The sequence below is a fragment of the Kogia breviceps genome, chromosome 4 (genome assembly GCF_026419965.1).
Source record: "Kogia breviceps isolate mKogBre1 chromosome 4, mKogBre1 haplotype 1, whole genome shotgun sequence".
In the NCBI taxonomy this organism is placed as follows: Eukaryota; Metazoa; Chordata; class Mammalia; order Artiodactyla; family Physeteridae; genus Kogia; species Kogia breviceps.
The window spans coordinates 78,174,771-78,196,208 of record NC_081313.1 but is presented as its reverse complement, the minus strand read 5'-3'; the positions used below and the strand labels follow the sequence as shown (position 1 = coordinate 78,196,208).

At 37.8% G+C, this 21,438-nt stretch overlaps 1 protein-coding gene across 1 annotated transcript in view; it reads right to left on the bottom strand.

Moving 5' to 3' along the window:
* LNPEP (leucyl and cystinyl aminopeptidase) overlaps window positions 1-21,438 on the bottom strand; it is a 110,180-nt gene that overhangs the window by 43,151 nt on the left and 45,591 nt on the right. Inside the window, exons 2-4 of the mRNA XM_059062893.2 lie at window positions 13,757-14,597; window positions 9,228-9,366; window positions 7,556-7,687 (exon numbers count right to left, since the gene is read on the bottom strand). Coding sequence (XP_058918876.1) covers window positions 7,556-7,687; window positions 9,228-9,366; window positions 13,757-14,597 — 1,112 coding nt within the window. The remainder of the gene's footprint in view (window positions 1-7,555; window positions 7,688-9,227; window positions 9,367-13,756; window positions 14,598-21,438) is intronic.

The window sequence follows — 21,438 nt, the reverse complement described above, 5'->3', positions numbered from 1 at the left end:
ACACCACCCGTATACTCCAGGTTCCTCCTCAAACATCCTTCTCCCAAACACACCATTTGGCCAGCCCATCACTATGTGTGAAAGCATCTTTCATTAGATGAAAAGTAAAGGGAGAAAAAAGAAGTTCACATGGAACTGAAATCTGACCAAAGGATCCACTGAGTCCCATTTCGGGAATACAATGACTAGGAAAAAAGGTAGTTTGGCATTTTCTCTTTTCTTCTACTTCTCTTCCTTTAAAAAATGTGCTGTGAATTCTCACTAGAGATGAATTGTCAGGTCATTATAATTATTATCATGCTTGTTTTAAGACCAACAGAAGCAGTAAGAAATAAACAAAGAAAGCAATCTAGTTCAACAAAGAAGTTTTGACCAGCACCCTGCACTTGGTAAGAGCACTCTAAACACCGTTAAATGCAAGTCAACTGGTACTCAGGCCTTAAGGCTTACAACTTAAAACTTTTCCTACAACATCTCTTGCTAAGACCTGAGAGATTTATAAAAGACACAAAAAAGTCTCCTAGTCAGCTCTCAGAGAAAAGAATTAAGACTGAGGAATAGCAGATTTGTTAGGTTTAACTTACTCTGCTCCTTAATTTAATACGAAGCAAAAACTAGATAAAAGCAAAACCAGAACCAAACCTCATCCCCCCAAAAGAACAACAATACAGCCTACAAGTTACGAAGATAGAAAATATTGGAATCTTCCAATACTAAGTTTCCTGAAAAACACCAGCTTTCCTAAACAGACAGCGGAACATACAAAAAGCATAAATTCCTTTAAAAAAAAACCCCCAAACCAAAAAAACCTCACCAGAATGAAGTCTATCCAGAATAACTGATTACATGGGACTTGAGACTTTAGAAGAATGATATAAATTAAGTATAATGTCCCTAGCTGGTGGAACGATACTTGAGGAAATGTTGTTTGTAGAAATTCGGAGCTAAGTCATGTTCCTGACTAAATAAGAATAAATTAAAATTATAACTTCACATGGATAATAGTGTTGAAGGTTCTGTTTGGATGTTAAACAGACATGATGTCCACATCTGACTAATGACCAATGGATTCTGATTCTACAAATTAGACCTGTCTGTGGTAAAAACAAAATCAGGCAATGGCAACAACAAAATAAAAACCTCAAGACAAACTGACAAAGTATATTTCAAAACTAGCCTAGAATTTTCTAGGTAATTCTGGCATTCCTGAAGGCAGAGAGAGGTTTAAGGAACACTGAAGAATGGACAGAAATGATAAAACAAATGTTCTCTCTTTCTTTAGGTCTTTGACAACATAGTCATTTTTATCACTGAACAGGCCATGTTTAATAATCCACGGTCAACTTGGACATTTTCAGTTGTTTACTATGACTGACATTAATAAGCCCTATTGCCTTATTCCTGAATCTTGTGAAATAGGCCTAATGTCAAATATTACAAAATAGAATACATCCTAGAGATTATAACATTTCAGTGGAACAAAAATCCTTTATTAGACTCTAAGTCTGAATTTCTGATCACCATACCTACAGAAATTATGTCATTTGGTGTAAGAAGCAGTATATTGTGGTAGACAGTAAATTCTGACTATCACTTACTGGCTATGTAATCTAGGTCAATTACTTAACCTCTCTGGTACACTGTTTCTTCAACAGCAATATGAGGCTAATGCCTTCCCCTCATTTGGTTTATAAAATAAAAAGATGTTTATAAATGAGAGCTCAAGACAACTGCCTGCACAGAGTATAACTCCACACATGCTAGAGTCTTCCCCATTTCCTAATAAAAAGAGAAAGTTAATAAAACAGTTGTTTATTTGTAATTTTTTCAAAACACATTTACTACTGGGTAGCATTAAAAATGATAAAGGTTATTTATATTTATATATACAAGGGAGTTTACATACATACAAGGGAGTTTCTCTGTGTGTGTATTACTATCTGCCAGGTACCTAAGATTTTACAGGAATTTAAAAAACTTAATCCTTGAGAGAGCAGGCTAATATAGACAATATAGTATTAGAGTTGTGGAAGGTGAGGTTTAGAGAATTACAGAGCAGTCTCCCCAAGGGCACATAGGTAGAAAGCTGTATAGGAGAGATCTGAACCAAAGTAGATGCCAGAGTCCATGTTTAACCATGTTGCTTCCTAATACATGTAAATAAAAAGCAAAAAAAGTCACCTGAAACTCCTCTCTCTCTTTCAATCTCTCTCTCTTTCCAGTTGACCCTTGAACAATGATGGGGTTAGGGGCAACAACCCTTGGAGCAGTTGAAAATCTAAGTATAACTTATAGCCAGTCTTCTGCATCTAAGGATTCAAACTATGGATCGTGTAATACTGCAGTATTTACTATTGAAAAAAATCTGCAATAAGTGGACTTGCGCAGTTCAATCCCGTGTTCTTCAAGGGTCAACTGTTGTGGACAAAATACGTCTCTATATATGTTATATATATATATATGTTATACATATGTTATATATATATTTTATATGTGTGTTATATATATGTTATATATATTATATATATATGTATAATATATGAGGTATATCTGAGCAGTGAATAATTCAGCCTGACTAGATCAAAGAATTCCATTGGAGCAATTGGAAATATAACTGAATTTATGAGGGCCTTGAATATCACAGAATGATGAGTTTGAATGTAATCCTACAGGCAGTAAGAAGCCAGCATAGCTGTTGAAAGAAAGAATGAGAGAGGGATGGAGGGGGAGAGAAAGAGAGAGAGATGGAAAATAAAAAGCCAAGATTACATACATTTTGAGATACAATAAAAAGTGCTGGGGATTTTATATCAAAGAGTATGATAAGAACTACAACAGAGATGTAACTAAAGTGCTATGGAATATCAGAGAGGGAATGATTAATCCCAGCTGGGGAAAGAATGAAAAGCTTCAAGGAGAGGGTGGTACCCAGCTGGCTCTTGAAGAAGCAACCTGACTTAAGATTGAACCTTTTAGGTTTTATCAAGGCTGCAACATCTGCATCAAGGGCTAAATTTGGGGTGCAAAACTTGAAGAGAGATTAATTGAATTTTTTTCAGGATTAAACCAGTCTTAATATCCTTTCGAAAGGATTCCAAAAAACTCTGGTTTAGATTTGCCAAAAACTCTTCTAAACCCAAGGGTGAGTAAATGATATTGAGCACTTACTCAATGTAGTCCACATTACCCTTGAACACGAACAGGTCTCCATCCTTTGAGCGTAAAGTCATATGGCAGTGTTATTGCTGATGAGGAGCCAGATAATCCTTACCTCACCCCTTCTCTCTAAGAGTTAATGGAGTAGACATGATAATCTTTTCTAACAGAAGGAGTATGCCCCTGTTAATTAGCAAATAATAAGATCCAAATACACTGTGATTAAAATAAAGTTCTTTGGTCTGGAAAGGAAGCCCAAATCCAAGTGAATGTGTTCAAAGGGTAGAAAACATACCCTGGTGGGGATCAAAAATGTGAAAAAAAAAATTTAAAGAATTCCATCATATTTCTATCATGAAAAATAATCATTTTTAGCTTTAAAAGACCCTTTTCTCCTATGTTGTTAGTATGTGAAGATATTAGCTTTTTAAGGTCTTTACAGTGAAATTAGGGCATAAAATCCAATCAAACAATCATTTACAGACAGATTCAAATGACGAAGAAAAGCAGAGGAGCCTAATTAGAGCAAAGGGTCAATTTTGACAAATTACAGACATACCAGACATTTAAACAATCTTCTCTCTTTAAGATGAAGAAAATTCAAGCAGGACTTGCTTTTTCAAAAGGTGCATTCAAATGACTTTTACAACTTGGAGTTTTTCTTCTAACTAAATTTTTATGCTATCTTTTAAGTCTGCACAGTGTTCTAGATTTGCTGCTGTCCAATAAAATTTTCTGCATTGATGGAAATATTCAATATCTTTGATATCCAATAAGGTAGCCACTAGCCACAAGAATGCTAGAAATGTGGCTACTGAGACTAAGGAAGTGAATTTTAAATTTAATTAATTTTTGCAGCTTTAATGATATAATTAACATATAATATTATGTAAGTTTAAGGTGTACAATGTGTTCATTAGATACACTTATATACTGTGAAATGATTACCACAGTAGCACGAGTTAACACTTCCATCACTTAACATAACTACCATTTCTTTTGCATGGTGAGAACATTTAAGCAACTGTCTTTGCAACTTTCAAATATATAATACAGTGTTAACTATAATCACCATGCTGTACATTAGCTCCCCAGAACTTACTTATAACTGGAAGTTTGGACCCTTTGACCAACATCTCCCCATCTCCCCCACCCCTCAGACCCTGGCAACCACGAGTCCACTGTTTCCATGAGTTCAGTTTTAGATTCCACACATAAGTGAGGTCATATAGTCTTTGTCTGACTTATTTCACTTAGCATAATGCCCTCAAGGTCCATATATGTTGTCCCAAATGGCAAGATTTCCCTCTTTCTTTCTCATGGCTGAATAACACTCCATTGTGTGTATGTGTGTGTGTCTGTGTGTGTATGTATATATACATACATACACACACGACATCTTCTTTATCCATTCATCTGCAGACACATAGGTTGTTATTATTATGAATAATAATATTATTATTGTTAGTAATGCTGCAACAAACATGGAAGTGCAGATCTCTTTAAGATCCTGATTTGATATATATCCTGTGGATATATACCCAGAAGTGGGATTGCTGGATCATATGATGGTACTATTTTTAATTTTTTGAGGAACCCTCATATTGTTTTCCATAGTGGCTACACCAACTTACATTCCCACTAATAGCACACAAAGATTCCCTTTTCTCCACATTCTCACCAACACTTGTTACTCGTTATCTGTCTTTTTGATGGCAGTCATTCTAACAGGTGTGAGGTGGTATCTCACTGAGGTTTTGATTTGCATTTTCCTTCTGATTAGTGATATTGAGCACCTTTTGATGTACCTGTTGGTCATCTGCATGTCTTTGGAAAAATGTCTGTTCAGTTCCTCTGCCCTTTTTTAACCAGATTGTTTGCTTTTTTGCCACTGAGTTGTATGAGTTCCTTATATATTTTGAATATTAATCTCTTATCAGATATTTGATATGTTCTTCCATTCCACAGGTTACCTTTTAGTTTTGTTGACTGTTTCTTTTGCAGTACAGAAATTTTTAGTTTGAGGTTCTCCTACTTGTTGATTTTGGCTTTTGTTGCATGTGCTTTGGTGTCATATACAAAAAATTGTTGCCAAGATCCATGTCAAAGAGCTTTTTCTCTATGTTTTCTTCTAGGAGTTTTATACTTTCAGATCTTACATTTAAGTCTTTAATCCATTTCCAGTTAATTTTTGTGAGTGGTGAAAGATAAGGGTCCAATTTCATTCTTCTGCATGTGATGATCCAGTTTTCCCAGCACCATTTATTGAAGAGACTAACCTTTCCCCACTAAGTATTCTTGGCTCCCCTGTCATATATTAGTTGACCATTTTTGCAGGAGTTTATTTCTGGGGTCTTGATTCTTTTCCATTGGTCTGTGTCTATTTTTATGCCAGTACCACACTCTTTGATTATTATGCATACGATTTTGATTACTTTATCTCTGTAGTATAGTTTGAAATCAAGGAAGTGTGATATCTCCAACTTTGTTCTTTTTTCTCAAGATTGCTCTAGCTATTCGAGGTCTCTGTGGTTCCATACAAATTTTAGGATTATTTTTTTCTATTTCTGTGAAAAATGCCATTGGAATTCTGTTGCATTGAATCTATAGATTTTTTTTTTAACGCTTGGTAGAATTCACCAGAGAAACTGATCTGATCCTGGGCTTTTCTTTGTTGGGATGTTTTTGATTATTAATTCAATCTCTCTTTATATTACTGATCTGTTCAGATTTTTTTATGTATTCATGATTTAGTCTTGGTAGATTGTATGTTCCTAGGAATTTATACATTTCTTCTAGGTTATCCAATTTCTTGGCCTATAGTTATTCATAGTAGGGTCTTATGATCCTTTGCATTTCTGTGGTATCAGCTGTAATGTCTCCTTTCATTTCTGATTTTGAGTCTTCATTTTTTACTAGTCTAGCTAAAGGTCTGTCAATTTCATTTACCTTTCTAAAAATCCAGCTCTTCGTTTTGTTGATCTTTTCTACTGTCTTTCTGGTATCTATTTCATTTACCTGCTCTGATCTTTGCTTATTTCCTTCCTTCTGCGAACTTTGGGCTCAGTTTGTTATTCTTTTTCTAGTTCCCTGAGGTGTAAAGTTAGGTTGTTTGAGATCTTTCTTAATGTAGGCATTTATCACTCTAAAGTTCCTTCCTAGAACTGCTTTTGATACATCCCATAGAATGCATATACCACTACATTATACTATTAGAACATTCTGAATTTTACTATATAAATACCTTTTCCAGTGTGTTGTACATTTTCATGTTTTCATGTTACTAACTAGTGTCCTTTCAATTCAGCTGGAAGCACTCCTTTCAGCATTTCTTGTAAGGCAGGTCTAGGGGTAAGGGGCTCTCTCAGCTTTTTTTTCTTGTATGGAAGTCTTTCTCACTCCTTCATTTCTGAAGGATAACTTTGCTGGATAGAGTATTTTGGGTTGGCAGTTTTTTCCTTTCAGCACTCTGAACATATCATTTGATTCTCTCTTGTGTTCTAAGGCTTCTTCTCAGAAATCCACTGATAGATTTATGGTAGTTCCCTTATAAGTTATAAGCTTCTTTTCTTTTGCTGCTTTTAAGATTCTCTTTGACTTCTGACCATTTTATTATATCGTGTCTTGGAGAAGACCTCTTTAAGCTGAGTGTGTTTGGTAACCTATGAGCTTCATGAACTTGGATATCCAAATTTCTCCCCAGATTTGCTAAGTTCTCAGCAATTATTTTTTTAAGTAAGCTTTCTGCCCCCTGCTCCCTATGTTCTCCTTCTGAAACTCCAATAATTCACAAATTGTTTCTTCTGGTGGTGTCCCACAAATCATGCAGGCTTTCTTCACTTCTTTTTCATACTTTTTTCCTTTGTTCTTCCCTGACCAGATAATATAAAATTTCCTGTCTTCTAACTCGCAAATTCTTTTTCTTGCTTGATCCACTCTGCTGCTGATGGTCTGTATTGCATTTTCCATTTCATTCACTGTATTTTTCAGACCCAGAATTTCTGTTCGGTTCTTTTTTTTTTTTTAATGATTTCTATGTCTCCATTAAACATCTCATTTTGTTCATGTACTGTTTCTTGATTTAATTAAATTGTCTTTCTGTGTTTTCATATTATACAGCACAGTTCTAGAGGCTTTCTTATACATATATTGTCTTACTGAAATTCTCTTATAAAAGTAAAATTTAAAGGAACTTAAAAATTATTGATTTTTTAGGTATTCAAATAATAACAGTAAATAACAACTAAGTAAAAAGTAACACTGCTGGTATAAAATGTCAGAGTTGTGAACCAAAAGCTTGTTTTCCTTCATAAAGCAGTTACCAGATATCATGAAAGGATTTCTCTCAACCTCCTGTGAATACAGGTTTTCAAGACAATTACCACAACAATATACATACCAGGGTTCCATTTATGTCCTGACTCAGATTCTTCAACTCCCCCACAATGAAAGCAACCAGGTAAGTGCTCATCTTCACACTCTCAGAAAACTCATCCTGAACAAGTCCATCTTCCATAATGACTGATGACTTCTACAAGCAATGGGGAAAATGACAGTTCTGTAACTATGAGAATAAATGACAGTGACATATAAACTGGGAAACTAAAGATTCAAATAGGAAATAAGTAGTGAAGATGCTGGCATATTTTAATCTCTCAGCACAAGTTTCCAAACAACACAGCCCTCAGTCTCAGTCTGTTCTACCATCCTTCATCATAAGGACATACTGAGTACAGTAAAAATCCTTAAGAAGTTCCTAGTCTCAAACAATGCCTTTAAATAAAAGTAAGTTAGAAACAGTAAGTAGCAGTGGCTCTGTTTCTCCCCTTTAAAACACCATCAAAACCAAAAATCCTTCCTTATGACCTAGGAGTACTCCATTCTACTGCTACAAATACATTCACACAAGAATGAGCTACAGTTGGTTAATCCCTCCAAATCATCTGAAATGGCTTCGTAAAGGACCGTGGTGATGACCACAAGAAGGCTTAGTGGGATTAAAGGTGATAAGTCACTAGAAAAGTCTGCAGTAGACACAAGACGAGGGAAGGCGGACAACCTTGCAGGATTTTCCAACCATGAATTTAAAATATGTTTTTGGTTACTAGGCAAGTAAGCATTTGACCTCTCTTAGAGAAAGATTAAGGTGAAGAGTATGGCTAGAAGTAGAGCTGCTGAAGTGACGTCCTTGCCGAAGGACAGACCATGTCCTCTCCTTGACTCAAGGGCTTACTCGTAGTCTGTTAGATGTGGCTGCTCCTCCCCCCCAGTCACATGGCTTCTGAGAGGTTCCTATCGGCTGCACACAGCTCTCAGGTGTAACAAAAGGACCCGTCCCTAAGTTCTGCTTAGTATAAAAACAATTCTGCCTGATTTCACCCCCACGACTTCCATGCAGAGCTCCCAGCCAAGAAAGATGTCCATGTTCTTGTTCAACCTCCATGTTACCATCTCGATTTCTCAATAACCAGTAAAACACCAAGGTCAATCATGATTCAACACTACCAAATATCACTGTTTAGAATAGCAAATTCACCATGTCTTTGAAAATATCACTGTGCTCTTTATTTTTATTTTTAGTGGTACGTGGGCCTCTCACTGTTGTGGCCTCTCCCATTGCGGAGCGCAGGCTCCGGACGCACAGGCTCAGCGGCCATGGCTCACAGGCCCAGCTGCTCCGCGGCATGTGAGATCTTCCTGGACCGGGGCACGAACCCATGTCCCCGGCATCGGCAGGCGGATTCTCAACCACTGCGCCACCAGGGAAGCCCCACTGTGCTCTTTAGTAGCAGTTCACAGTATTAATATTTGCAGAACTTTCATACAATAGCACAGACTTCACATTTCCTGCCCATACCTTCCACATCCAGTCTTTCTCTTCCCTCAAGTGCTTCTCAGGCTGACTTCCCAATTGATTCCAATACGTATTTTACTTTTGTTTAAGCATTTTAAGAAAGAATAAGAATGTATATGATTTTAATCATTCTCAACAGTATGGCAAAGAATTCAAGTATTCAAAACAAAGAAAGAGACCCACTCAAAGATTTTACATTCAAGGAATAGAACAGTACCTTAGGCATATTTGATAAAGCAGTGTATTGCTCATCTCTTATGATCTTGATGATAAATGTGGCTTTAAATGCTGGTTCATCAAAACAAGGAAAAGCAGATCTTGCTGCCAAGGGTTCAAACTGAGTTGCTGCAAAGTACCTAAAGCAAATGCAAATCCATCCAATAGTTATTGAGTACCGACTATTCAAGGCACCTTGCCAAGTTCTAGGGATACTAAGATAAATATCATACAAGCCCAGATATCAAAGGATTCTCAATCAACTGGGAGAGGCCGAGGTTATACAGTAGAAAGTTATCAGGCTGTGAATCATGTCCTAATAGTGCGAACAAAGCAGTGGAAACAAAGGGTAGGAAACAAATTCTGCCTAGCGGTAGAGACACTGTAAGGAAATTGGTGACAAAATATGAAGAGGGCCTTTAAAAATGAGGAATATTTGAAAAGGTAGAGAAAGGAAGACAGTGCAGCCCAGAAAGAGTAGGAAGCACAAGGAAGGACTGAGCAGTGCATATTCAGGGACTGGGGGTGGGTGTCCAATGTGGCTGGAGAGGAAGCCACAAAGATAGGCTACAGCTGGCCACCGAGGTCTTAAAAAGGTTTCTGATGAAAGATCACTATAAAAGATTGTCATCCATTGCCATTATTCTCTGTACAGACTATGGCTTCATAACACTAAACCTCAAACTCACAACCTGCACTTTCATGAGGACTGAAAAAACTAGGTGTCGTATAGTATGCTGGTATTCTTTATTCTCTTCAGAAACGAACGAAAAATTTTCCTCCTCTCCTACAGCAGCAACACTTGATAATTTATAAGTCCTCAATTAAACGTTGGGAGAAAAGCATAAAAAGAGGAGAAATGCAGATTTTTTAGTTAAGCAGAGGAATAAAATAGATCTGCATCTGGGAAATCATACAAACACGGTCATAAGGAATCAGGACAAGTGTGGCCCTGGTGTGCACATATCAGCTACCGGTCAATATGGTACATAGATAACCACCACTGTGGACATGATTGCCTCGCTTGCTTAGGACTTAGTCCACCTAGAGGGGTGGGATAGAGAGGGTGGGAGGGAGACACAAGAGGGAGGGGATATAGGGATGTATGTATAAGTATAGCTGATTCACTTTATTATACAGCAGCAACTAACACAACAATGTAAAGCAATTATACTCCAATAAAAATGTTAAAAAAAAAGGCAAGTAGAAAAGAGTGTAAGATTTAGAGTCAGAAGACCCAAACTCTGCAACTTACCAGCCATATGACTTCAGCAAATCAGTGATCTACATCTCATTTCCTTATTTGTTAAACTAGGATCAAGGTAGGCTCCCCTACCAAACATTTAGGGTTTTTGCTAGAATCGAATAAGACTATTCATAGTAACAACCACTTGTATGCCATAAATTCCAACACAGATGTCTATTATAAATGCTGGATAGTCATAACTCTTCCTTCATGCTTAGAACTACTGTGCTTCTGTCCTAGTAAAGATTTGCCCAAATAACTGTTTGTTAGGGTAAACTGCAAGAATGACAGCAATCAACATATGTGGAACAATTTAAAAATATGTTTCGAACATTCCATTTCTTCACCCAACTCCCAAATTCTTACCCAGTTAAATGAAGATTTTGGAAGAGCGCCACAAGGGACCAAGGGATAGTTTGATGACATCCATACTATTCATATGAGAGTCTACTTGGACCATCATTTTGGATAAAAACTGGATTATAATGTTCTAAGACAAATAAGATCTTAAATTATTGTTAAAAGAGATGCAATAAGAACTATCTTACATAGAAGTCCCTTTGAAAAGGCTGCTGTTTGATGATACTTATAATCTATTCTATCTAAGCTGAATACCTCAAAGCTTGTTCTTTCATTAGTGACTGCATTTGCCTTCAGAAATACTAGTTGCAGTTTGAGCACCACCTCCAGGAGCACTGAAGACAGTTATGAATTAGCTGAGGGTCAGTAAGAGAATTCTAAGCACTGGTGATAACAATGGGTAAAGAGGTGAAAACTAAGGAGGCAGTGCACCACAGTGGTTAAGAATGTGGTCTTTGTAGTTAAAATGACTTTGGGTTTGAGTTCCCCTCTGCTACTTGCTAGCCACAAGATGCTGAATGAATTACTTCATGTGCCTCTGCTTCCTCATCTGTAAAGTGAATAAAATATAATTTCCACCTCTTAGTGAGTTTGACAAGATAAAGGACTAAACATATAAAATGCTTGCAACAGTTTCTAGCACTTCAGTTCTCAAGTAAATATGGGCTGCCATTATCACTGGAACTCAGGAAAGTGTACATGAAGTTCATTAAGGCAGGTGAGGGCTGTGAGAGAAAAAAAAAAAAAGGCCCAGATCTTGAAAGAAATTGAACTAAATCTTGCTAAAAATGAGGAACTGCTGAAGGATCGTAAACCAAAGACCAACATGGCCAGGTGTGTACTTCTAGAAATAGTCTGGCAGCAGTGTGCAAGATGCGGGAAAGAGGAGGGGGAAAGCTGTAGTAAGATTAGAGGTCAGGGGTCCAGTTAAGAAGATGACTCAAGAGTTCAAGAAAAAGACACTGAGAGACTGAAGGACAAAGAAATAAAACACATCTCCACCCTAAATTCCTTTGCTAGTTTTTTAGTATCAGTTTGTTATCTAGAACCTTAAATCTATGGTCAACAACTTCTAGATTTAACTGCAAGGTTACTGACCATCTCCACTTCTTAGATGACACAGGTAAAGTTCCTTTACCACAAGCAGTGTCAATACGTTTGACATTTACACTTACTTTGATTTTCCAATCAATAGGAAATATATCCCTTAATTACTTTATCTACTTGTTTTGAATTACAGTTTTCAGACCTCTTGAAGGGTATAAATAATCTAAACTTCTATCTTGCATCAAGATATACAATCATGTGGGGCATCCATTTTATGGAACCAGGTAGGTTAATGGATTTATATATTTTTTGTAATAGAGTTTCACAAATTTTAAAGTACTATTTAAAAAAATACTCTATTTTGTAATTTTAAGAATGTCTTCCCATAGTATGAGTGTGTTTCGTGTTTGGTAATTGCAAGCATTGTTGCTTTTGTTGTGGTCATCCATTTATAATGTTTGGTGTCAGTTTATTTATCTCCTGTAAAAATAAAATACAGTGTGTATGTGTGTGTGAAAAAAAAAAAAAAAAAGAATGTCTTCCATTTTTCTAGCATTTTCCACAACTCAATCCAGCCCACAGCAAAAGGGTCAACAAGTGACCCTGTCCAAAACCACCTCGCTCTGCCACACAACATTGACTCTTCCCATTATATACAGGCAGGCCCAAGAGGATCCGAGGGCAATAATCTGATTGGAAGAGATGACTAGGGTATTTGTCATAAAGGTCTGATTGCATACTAAGAACACTGTTTTTATGTATATGCTATAATTCCTAGAGATGATGGAGATTATAGAAGGAGAAGTAAAGCTGAGAAGCCCCAAGCTACCCCTACAATTATAAATTTGCTTTTCATGTCAGATCTCATGGCAAGAGCCAGCATGCCATTTATTTTAAAAGTATTACGTTAAGGGGAAAGAGAAAAATTACTTATCTGAATAGGACTATAGATCTTGCTTTGTCTCTTTCTCTAGTTAAGAAGGATCAAAAAACTTAAGACAGATTTAAAATATTCATTTCTATTTTTCTCAGTATACCAACATACATGAGCCAAATGCCATCAATGTTAGGTAATTCACATACTGGTTTGCAAAGGAACATGAGAGAATGCTCCAATGCACTAAGCAGATCTGACAAGGACTTTGTACACGTAAGAGAAGTGACATTACTGCTACTTAAGAATAGTCTGTATGCAACTGTGCACTGCATCTTTCTAGAAATTCAAACTACATCTATGAATACTAAGATTAAAGAACAAACTATATGGTTTAAATGGGGAGCTGAATAATTTTATGTTTTAAGTCGCTTTTTAAAAATGAATCTCTCCAAGATTTTTTTTTTTTTACTTTTGCATCAGAAATCCAAAATAGAATGGCATTAAAAAAATCCAGCAAAGATTAAGGATTCTAAAAACTACATATATAAGTATACAACACTTCTTCATGCTTTCTTTCTCCATCTCAGTAAGCACCTCCTAAAAGTTCCACACAATAGGAAACTAAGCCTGAAAGAATAACCTGTATTCTTCTATATCTGGTTCACATGGAGACCTTGAAGGTGATAGAAAACTAGATTCATCTTTTAAGATATGAAAAGCTCAAGGTAACTTAAGTGTTTGTGATAGAGAATGTAACTGACATAATCCTTGTCCATTTCCTTCCATCAGCATGCCCCCAGCCCCACTGTGACATACCACATACTCAAGGCTTTGACTAAGAGAGAAAGAGTATACTCTTCCAAATCACCATTCTACAATTTTGCACCTAACCTCTTAAAAAAAAAAATTGCAGTTAATGTCTCTAGTATGAGCAAAGGGATCCATATTGCAGAAGTCATCAGAGAGCAAAGAAGCAGAATCATTTAAGAAGGCTACATACTTTTTCTCATTACTTTCATCTGTGTAGGAGATGCCATAAAACCCATAGTAAGAACTAGATATATTTGCCGAATACTCTATCTTCAAGGTATAATTGTGCCCTTCAAGAAGGGCCTCGGGGGCAACAATGGCAATTTGTTCATGAAATGGATATTCCAGGACATCAACTTGTTTTTCTTGGCTTGAAACTGCTGACATAAAGGTCACTCTTGAAATATTATGGCCTGTGCTGTGAAGAACTATGTTCCATGTGGCCTGAAGAGCCTGAAGTGAAATCGTCACAGAGCCCCTGAATGTCATCGAGGTTAGGTTTGGGTGTAGGTGAAGTTCATAGCGTACTGGCATAATGGCAGTGGGAAGCCTGATTTGCGCCCAGGGAAACAACTTCCCATTAGTTGCAATTGGCTGAATTAATCCCATGGATTGGTTTTTTTTATGGCAGCCTTCTTTGGTAAAGGTACATCTGGGCAGTAGATAAATCACCATGATTACAGAAACAGCAACCACAATGACAAAAGCACAGACCACCATGGTCCTCGCAGAGGGTACTGAACAAGTCCCATCTGAGCTCTGCCTGTAGCCGGCTGCACTGTTTCGAAGGCCTGAGCTCCTGTTCATGAAGGACATGCCCAGCAGCTTTGCGGACGACTCATAATCCTCTTCGTCCTCATCCATCTCATGCTCACCAAGACCCCGCACCAGCAGTCGTGAACCCCGGGGCTCATATTCCACCTCATCAGGCTCTAGAGGATGTAAACAAGGTTCTTTGGCTAAATCCACCACATCTGGTTCTTCCTCAAACATGCTGTTTTCAATCATATTCCTGGGGAGCTGAAGCCGATCTAAAAAAACCAAAACATAAGGACCAGGCACAGAGTTAGAAAAAAAAAAAAAAAAAAAAAGCTCATAATACGACGTTTAATCTAAGGATTTATTTTTAATCACTGAAACTTATTTCCATCTCAGAGGTGCTGAATTAAATGTTTATAATATTCTTGTATCATCCATTAAAAACTCAAGCATAGATAAGAGCATATCACAGTCTTAAAATAAGAAAGCTAAACAAACAGGCTAGTATCAAAAAAGGCAGCTAAGATTAAATACTGATTTCCTTAATACACTCCTGCCCAACAACCTGGGCCCTTGTCCTGAGCTTTAGAGGGCCCTGCTTTTGCCCGCCTCTAGCTGTGCATGTCCCCAACAGGGTGAGGAGTCAGTAAGATCAAAGAATGCCCATCCATAGTCCATGTCCCTCTTCTGCAGTCTAGGTACCAGAATCCCCACAATTCCTGCCTAAAAGGCTCAAACCTGCTTCTATGGCCTTTGTGGGTCTCCTCTCTGAGTCCCACTCTCCCTAGGGAGGACCACAGCTGGAATGCCCATTCATAGCTTGAATGATGGGTAAGCAACAGGCTGGATTACTTTTTTCCCCTTGGAAGAGGGATGTTTCTGTTCCACAGCAAACTGCAAGGGTCAAATTATATAGGAAATTTCCATAATCAAGAAATAATTTTTAGGCCTTCCCTGGTGGCACAGTGGTTAAGAATCCACCTGCCAATGCAGGGGACATGGGTTCAAGCCCTGGTCTGGGAAGATCCCACATGCCACGGAGCGACTAAGCCCGTGTGCCACAACTACTGAGCCTGTGCTCTAGAGCCCGTGAGCTGCAACTTCTGAGCCTGTGTGCCACAGCTACTGCAGCCCACGTGCCTAGAGCCCTGCTCCACAACAGGAGAAGCCACCGCAATGAGAAGCCCGGGCACCGCAACAAAGAGTAGTCCCTGCTCGCCGCAACAACAGAAAGCCTACGTGCAGAAACAAAAGACTCAATGTAGCCAAAAATAAATAAATAAATTTATTTAAAAAAAGAAAAGAAAGAAAGAATTTTTTAAAAGACAAAAGAACTGTAAAAATCAGATAAAACTACAATCCAACCTGTCTTTTCATGCTTCCAGAGCATTTAGAAGTACAAGAGATTCTCCTCTGTAACAACCACATAATACACCATAAGTGTAAGTAGATTCTGGGGTGGGGTAGTGGTGGGAACTTTTAAAACCACACAAAAAAGCTGCACTCTCCAACTTGCCAAGAATCACTAAGAAAAATAAAAGACTCAAAAAGTAGAGGAGTAAATGATAGCATACAGATCAATAATTCCTAGGGCTAGATTGAAAGTTTGATAAATGAAACCCCCATTAACCTTTCCCTACAAGTTACTTTATACATATGATTTCTAATCCTCACAATAATTCTATAAAATGGCAAGTATTATACTATTTTAGACACAAGAAAACAAACAAGCCAAAAACAGAAATAGGAGTTAATTTACCTTCACAAAGTCACAGTTATTTAGTCACAGAACTGATACTAGAGCTCAGGTCTAAAACTCTGATCCCAAATTTTAGATTCTTTCCATTATTATATTGCATCTCCCTACTCAACTAGCTCAAAGGATGAGAGCTTGTACCTATTTATTTCTTTTGTATTTGGCAATGAAGTTGCTTAGAGTATTCTTTCACCATCAGCAAGGCAAAACTTACATAAAATTCCTTAATATCTAGCTTGACATAAATGCCATGTGTTTAGTGCTACTCAATAAGTACTAACTAAAGAGTGGCAACTCATAATACATGAAACCAAATACCAATAAACATCAGGATAAAATTGAGTGTCTTACTACTCCAAGTGTGGTCTGCGAACCAGAGCATCTACATCACACAGCAACTATTTAGAAGAGCAGACTCTCAAGTCCCTTTCCTTAATCTGAATTTTAACAAATCCTCAGGAGATATATGTGCACATAAGTTTGAGAAGCACTGGTCTAAGCCTTCTCCATGGTCAGATCCCAGGCAGCACTGGCCTTTGCATCCTTGCGTGTGCTCTGGCCATCCCAACTGCTCGCTCATCTGAGACAAGAGAGGCTGCTCTTCTATGCCATGTTCCACTTGTTTTCCTGTCTGTTCCGTTTGCCTGCAATGTCATCATTTCTCCCACCCCAGTCCACCTGGTGAACACTGGTTATCCCATAACTCATCTTAACTTGCTACAGTGTAAATTTTAAAAGTTATTTTCTTTTTGTTTCTTCCTTTCTCTTTATTACCTTTCAAAAATACATTTTCTTTTCACTTCATCTCACTCCTTTTTAGCTTTGGGGAGCGTAGAGACACCAGTGAGGTTGCCTTTTCCTACCTCCTCTCCATACCCAAATTTATAAAAGCTATGCTGCTTTAAAAGTTTTCTTTGAATAAAACTTTTAATCACTTTCCAGGTGTGTGGGTTCAGCAATCTGCTGTCTACCGGTCTCCTGTGACTTGTCTAGAAATGTAAAAGGGTGACAGTTATAACATTCTGCTTTGGGAATTTAATCTCCTAAACTTCCTATAGTGCCCCAACTTCTTGTGACATAATTTTGTTTTGTTCTGATAGTTAATTGTGTTTGAGGCTCATTCATTTCATTAACAGAGCAAATACTGCTGTAATTGAACTCAAAAATTTTTTTTAATTATTAATGAACTCTCAGTGGTTAGAAATTTTCTGTGGTAGTTTTAAGTACGTGGTACAGTAATGCAGATTATTTGCTTAATTTGCTTTTTCACTTCACAATGTCTAAAAGGCCTTCCTGACTTTTTAACCTCACATGGGAAGATTATATTCTCTTAGGTATTTGCCCATGTGTTCTGTTCTTTATCATACCTGATGCCTGAAGTAGACAACTATGGGGTCTGAGTGGTTTTATTTAATAAATTTCTAAACTAACTGTAGGTAAAATCTCAGCTTAATATTTACAGCATTCCCATACCTGAATTCCACCCCCTTAGAACTTTGCTTTTCTGTCTTTGATTTCTCAGCCATGCCCTTTTTAAAGCCAAGGGGTATTCTGCTCTGACCATTTTAGCATCTCCTGTCTGCACTTCATTAACTTCCAAATCTTTTGACCAGGTCTTAGTCAGATGCCTGGCAACACCCAGATAACTTAATTTATTATTTATCACCCAATCAGGTTAATACCTATGTAGAATTTTAATCTTTCGTAAATGGAACACATCAACCCATCTGCTGTGTCTTTACTGCATATTAGAAGCAAACTTTTGTATGTGTGTACAATCCTATCAAGTTAAATACATCACACCAAGGGAAAACACTTTTATTACAGGTAGCCCATGAAGACTGTACTTCAAGTCTATTTAAGAAATCTTGCTTTGGATTCTTAAGTGAGTACACTCTGATCTCAGCATTAAAATTTTAATGTAACACATGACTACCCCTTGTTCTAAAGGGATTTATTTGTATTGAAAGAAGGGATCCTAAAGAAACAGGGAATTTTCTAAAACCTCTTAAATCCATATATACAAGCTATCTATAAGCCCAAAACAAAGAACGTCCTAGTTAAAATATTTCGGTTTTAAATAACATAGGCCCATGTGGTTATAATCTAAGAAAACTGAAGATATTTCTTTTCATCAGATACCGTGAACGGGTGCTGCTCGATGTTGTCTGTGGACCAGTGCCAATCCACAAACTGTTTGTTACCCGTCTGCTACAGGATACACACAGAAAATTGGTATTTAAAAACTTTTATAGCTAATTGACGGTAATGTTATGTCTATCGAATTTAGCAATTTTAAAAATGTAGCTTATATATATATATATTTTTTTTCAGTACGCGGGCCTCTCACTGTTGTGGCCTCTCCCGCTGCGGAGCACAGGCTCCGGACGCGCAGGCCCAGCGGCCATGGCTCACGGGCCCAGCCACTCCATGGCATGTGGGATCTTCCCGAACCGGGGCATGAACCCGTATCCCCTGCATCGGCAGGCAGACTCTCAACCACTGCGCCACCAGGGAAGCCCGGAGCTTATATTTTACATGTTTTTTTTCATTTCAGTTTTCCAATGATTCATTTTTTTTATATGCTACAAAATTTCTGCAACAAAAAAACAAGGAACCTTGATTCTTCAGCTCAGGTAACATGAGAAGCAATGGGCTGGACTGTCACTATTACGGCAATCTAGGTGGATATAAAGTTAACAACTATTAGAGTAACAGTGGAAGTGAAAAGGAGGGAATGAGTACAAGTTATGTTAAAGAGTGAGAATACACAGGGACTGATGCTCTGTTGGGCTGGACAGGCCTGCAGGATGGAGACAGAGGGAAGTCTATTCAATTCCCTATGACATTCTGGCTTGGATAACTGGAAGAAGGAATGCCACTCACTGAGATGAGAATACAGGTTTCATATTCTTCCTCTGGGTTTTTTTTGTGTGTGTGGTGGTGGGGGACTGAGAATGCAGTTGTGAGATGGCATTTGGTATGGGACATGACATATTTATCTGTCAGAGAGCCAGATGGAGATGTTTGATTAATAGCATACTTTAGAGTTAAGCCTAACTTTAGACAGAGGTTCAAATCCTGGCTCTTCCACTGACTGCTTGATCTCAAACTGGTTAACAAACATCCCTTAGCTTCATTTTCCTCTCCTATACGTATGGGAAACAATATTATTTTGTAGGACTGTTATAAGGATTATGTTATGTGGGCCTGGACTCAAAAGAGATATCTGGGTGGAAAATTCTGATTTCAGAATCAGCTGTATATATGTGATAATTAAAATCATGCAGATAGATGAGACTACTGAAAGGGAAGTAAGAGTCAGAGAACATCACCATTTAAGAGGGGCAGCAAAGGAGAAGAATGTACCAAAGGCAGGAAAATCAGGACAGTAGAAAGCAAAGGAAGAGTTTCATTAAGAAGGAAGGGGTTGGTGTTAAATGTCTTAGAAAGGTCAAGTACAGGGGACTTCCCTGGTGGTCCAGTGGGGTTAAGACTCCACGCTTCCAGTGCAGGGGGCACGGGTTCCATCCCTGGTTGGGGAACTAAGGTCTTGCATGCCATGGGGTGTGACCAAAAAAAGAAAGAAAGAAAGGTCAAGTACAATGAAGCTGAGAGAGGCCACTAGATTTGGCAACCAGAGAATCAGTGACTTTTATGAGGCACTTTCACTGGAGCAATGGGACCAGAAGCCTGACTCCGGTGGCCCAAAGAAAGAATGGGAAGTTAACAAGGCAAGGCAAGTGCTACAGACAATTCTGCCAAGGTACACAGCTGTGTAAGAGAGAAAACGTAGGGTCAAACTAAAAGAAAATACGGCATAGAGAAGTGTTAAATCATTTTGCTTTTGTTTGTGTCTAAGATGGAAATAACTTAAGGTATATTTTTGTGAAGAAGGAAAAGCAAAGAACACCAAAATGTAAAGGTGGAGCAGACAAGAAGAAATGCTGGAGGAATATTCCAGAGGGCTAAGAAGACATCAAGAACTCCAGTAGAGAGACTAACTTCGATGGGAGCTGGGAACTCTCCTCCTCCAGGCCTGGAGGACAGGGGGAGGAGTTTAGGGAAGAAGTGTGGATACACAGGAGCACGCAAAGCTGAGCATGTGAACAGCAGAGAACCTCCATGTTCTCTGTGATAGAGGTGGCAAGGCCATCTGCCCAGAGCCAAGGCAGTTGTGGACAAGGCATAGGAGGCTTGAGGAGAAAAATAAAAAACAGATGCTATGGGAGAGGACCAGGCAGGAGTGACCCAGAGACAAAGCATGCCTGGAAGTTCAGTAAGCCCACCGGAATTTGTCATACCTCCAGTCTCTATAACTGTCTTTAGAGTGCTTACCAGCCCAGGTCTAAAAGAAGAGAAAGCATATTATATGTAGTATTTTACCATAATTAAAAATTTTTTAACATGAAAATTTAAAAAGAGAGGGAAAGCAGATGGTTAATCCAGGGTTAAACATGTAGGGAGGACATGATGAGAAGCTAAAGGGAAAATGCACAGAGGGTGGTGGTGGCAAGAGAGTAAGTGCTTAAATGAGGGGTTCAGTTTAGAAAAGGGGACAAAAAGTAAAGCTATGGCAAACAACATAGTGAACGATTCCAATAAAAGGAGCAAACTTCCTACAGACATTAGTCCCTTTAAACTGCTATCACATTTTCTGAGAAAATGAAATGAAATGGGATGTATTTTCAAATCAACAAACCAAAACAATTTTAAAGAATAAGCCTAATCTAAATAAGGCTTCCTGGGCAGATACAAGAATTGGTATATTCAATTAGGTATACTACAGCAACTTGCTATATTCAAACTAGGCCCTAACAATAAAGGATTACTCTTCTTCTGAGGCCCTTAAGACATATTTGAATAGGACTAAAAGCTCTATGTGTGAGACAGCATTTATATCTTCTAGACCATTTCCAAATGGAAACTTCATTAAATTTCTGAAGGGATGGCTAATTATCAAATAAAGTAACTACTTCTCTAATGAGCAATCCTTTTCCATCAAAAAGAGGCTTTATTTTAAAGAAGTTTAAGTTGAAAAAGAAAAGAAAAAGACTAGAATTTATAACAAAAAAGTGATTTTTCTATACAAGTCTTATCTGGGAAAACATTACCCAACCCCCAGACCACAATCAAAGAAAATCTCTTCCTATTAACCACAATGCCCACTTTAATAAGTTACAAGTTTAGATATATCATTTTCTCACCAGAATCTGAAGGGCAGTCATTAACACTGAATAACTTTGGAAGAAGTTTTAAGTACTGTAGTTCCTTTCTCTGACACACCTGTTAGCTTACACCTCAAAGTATAAACAGTGTCATAAAATACAAACACAGAAAGTTCTGCATACATTCTT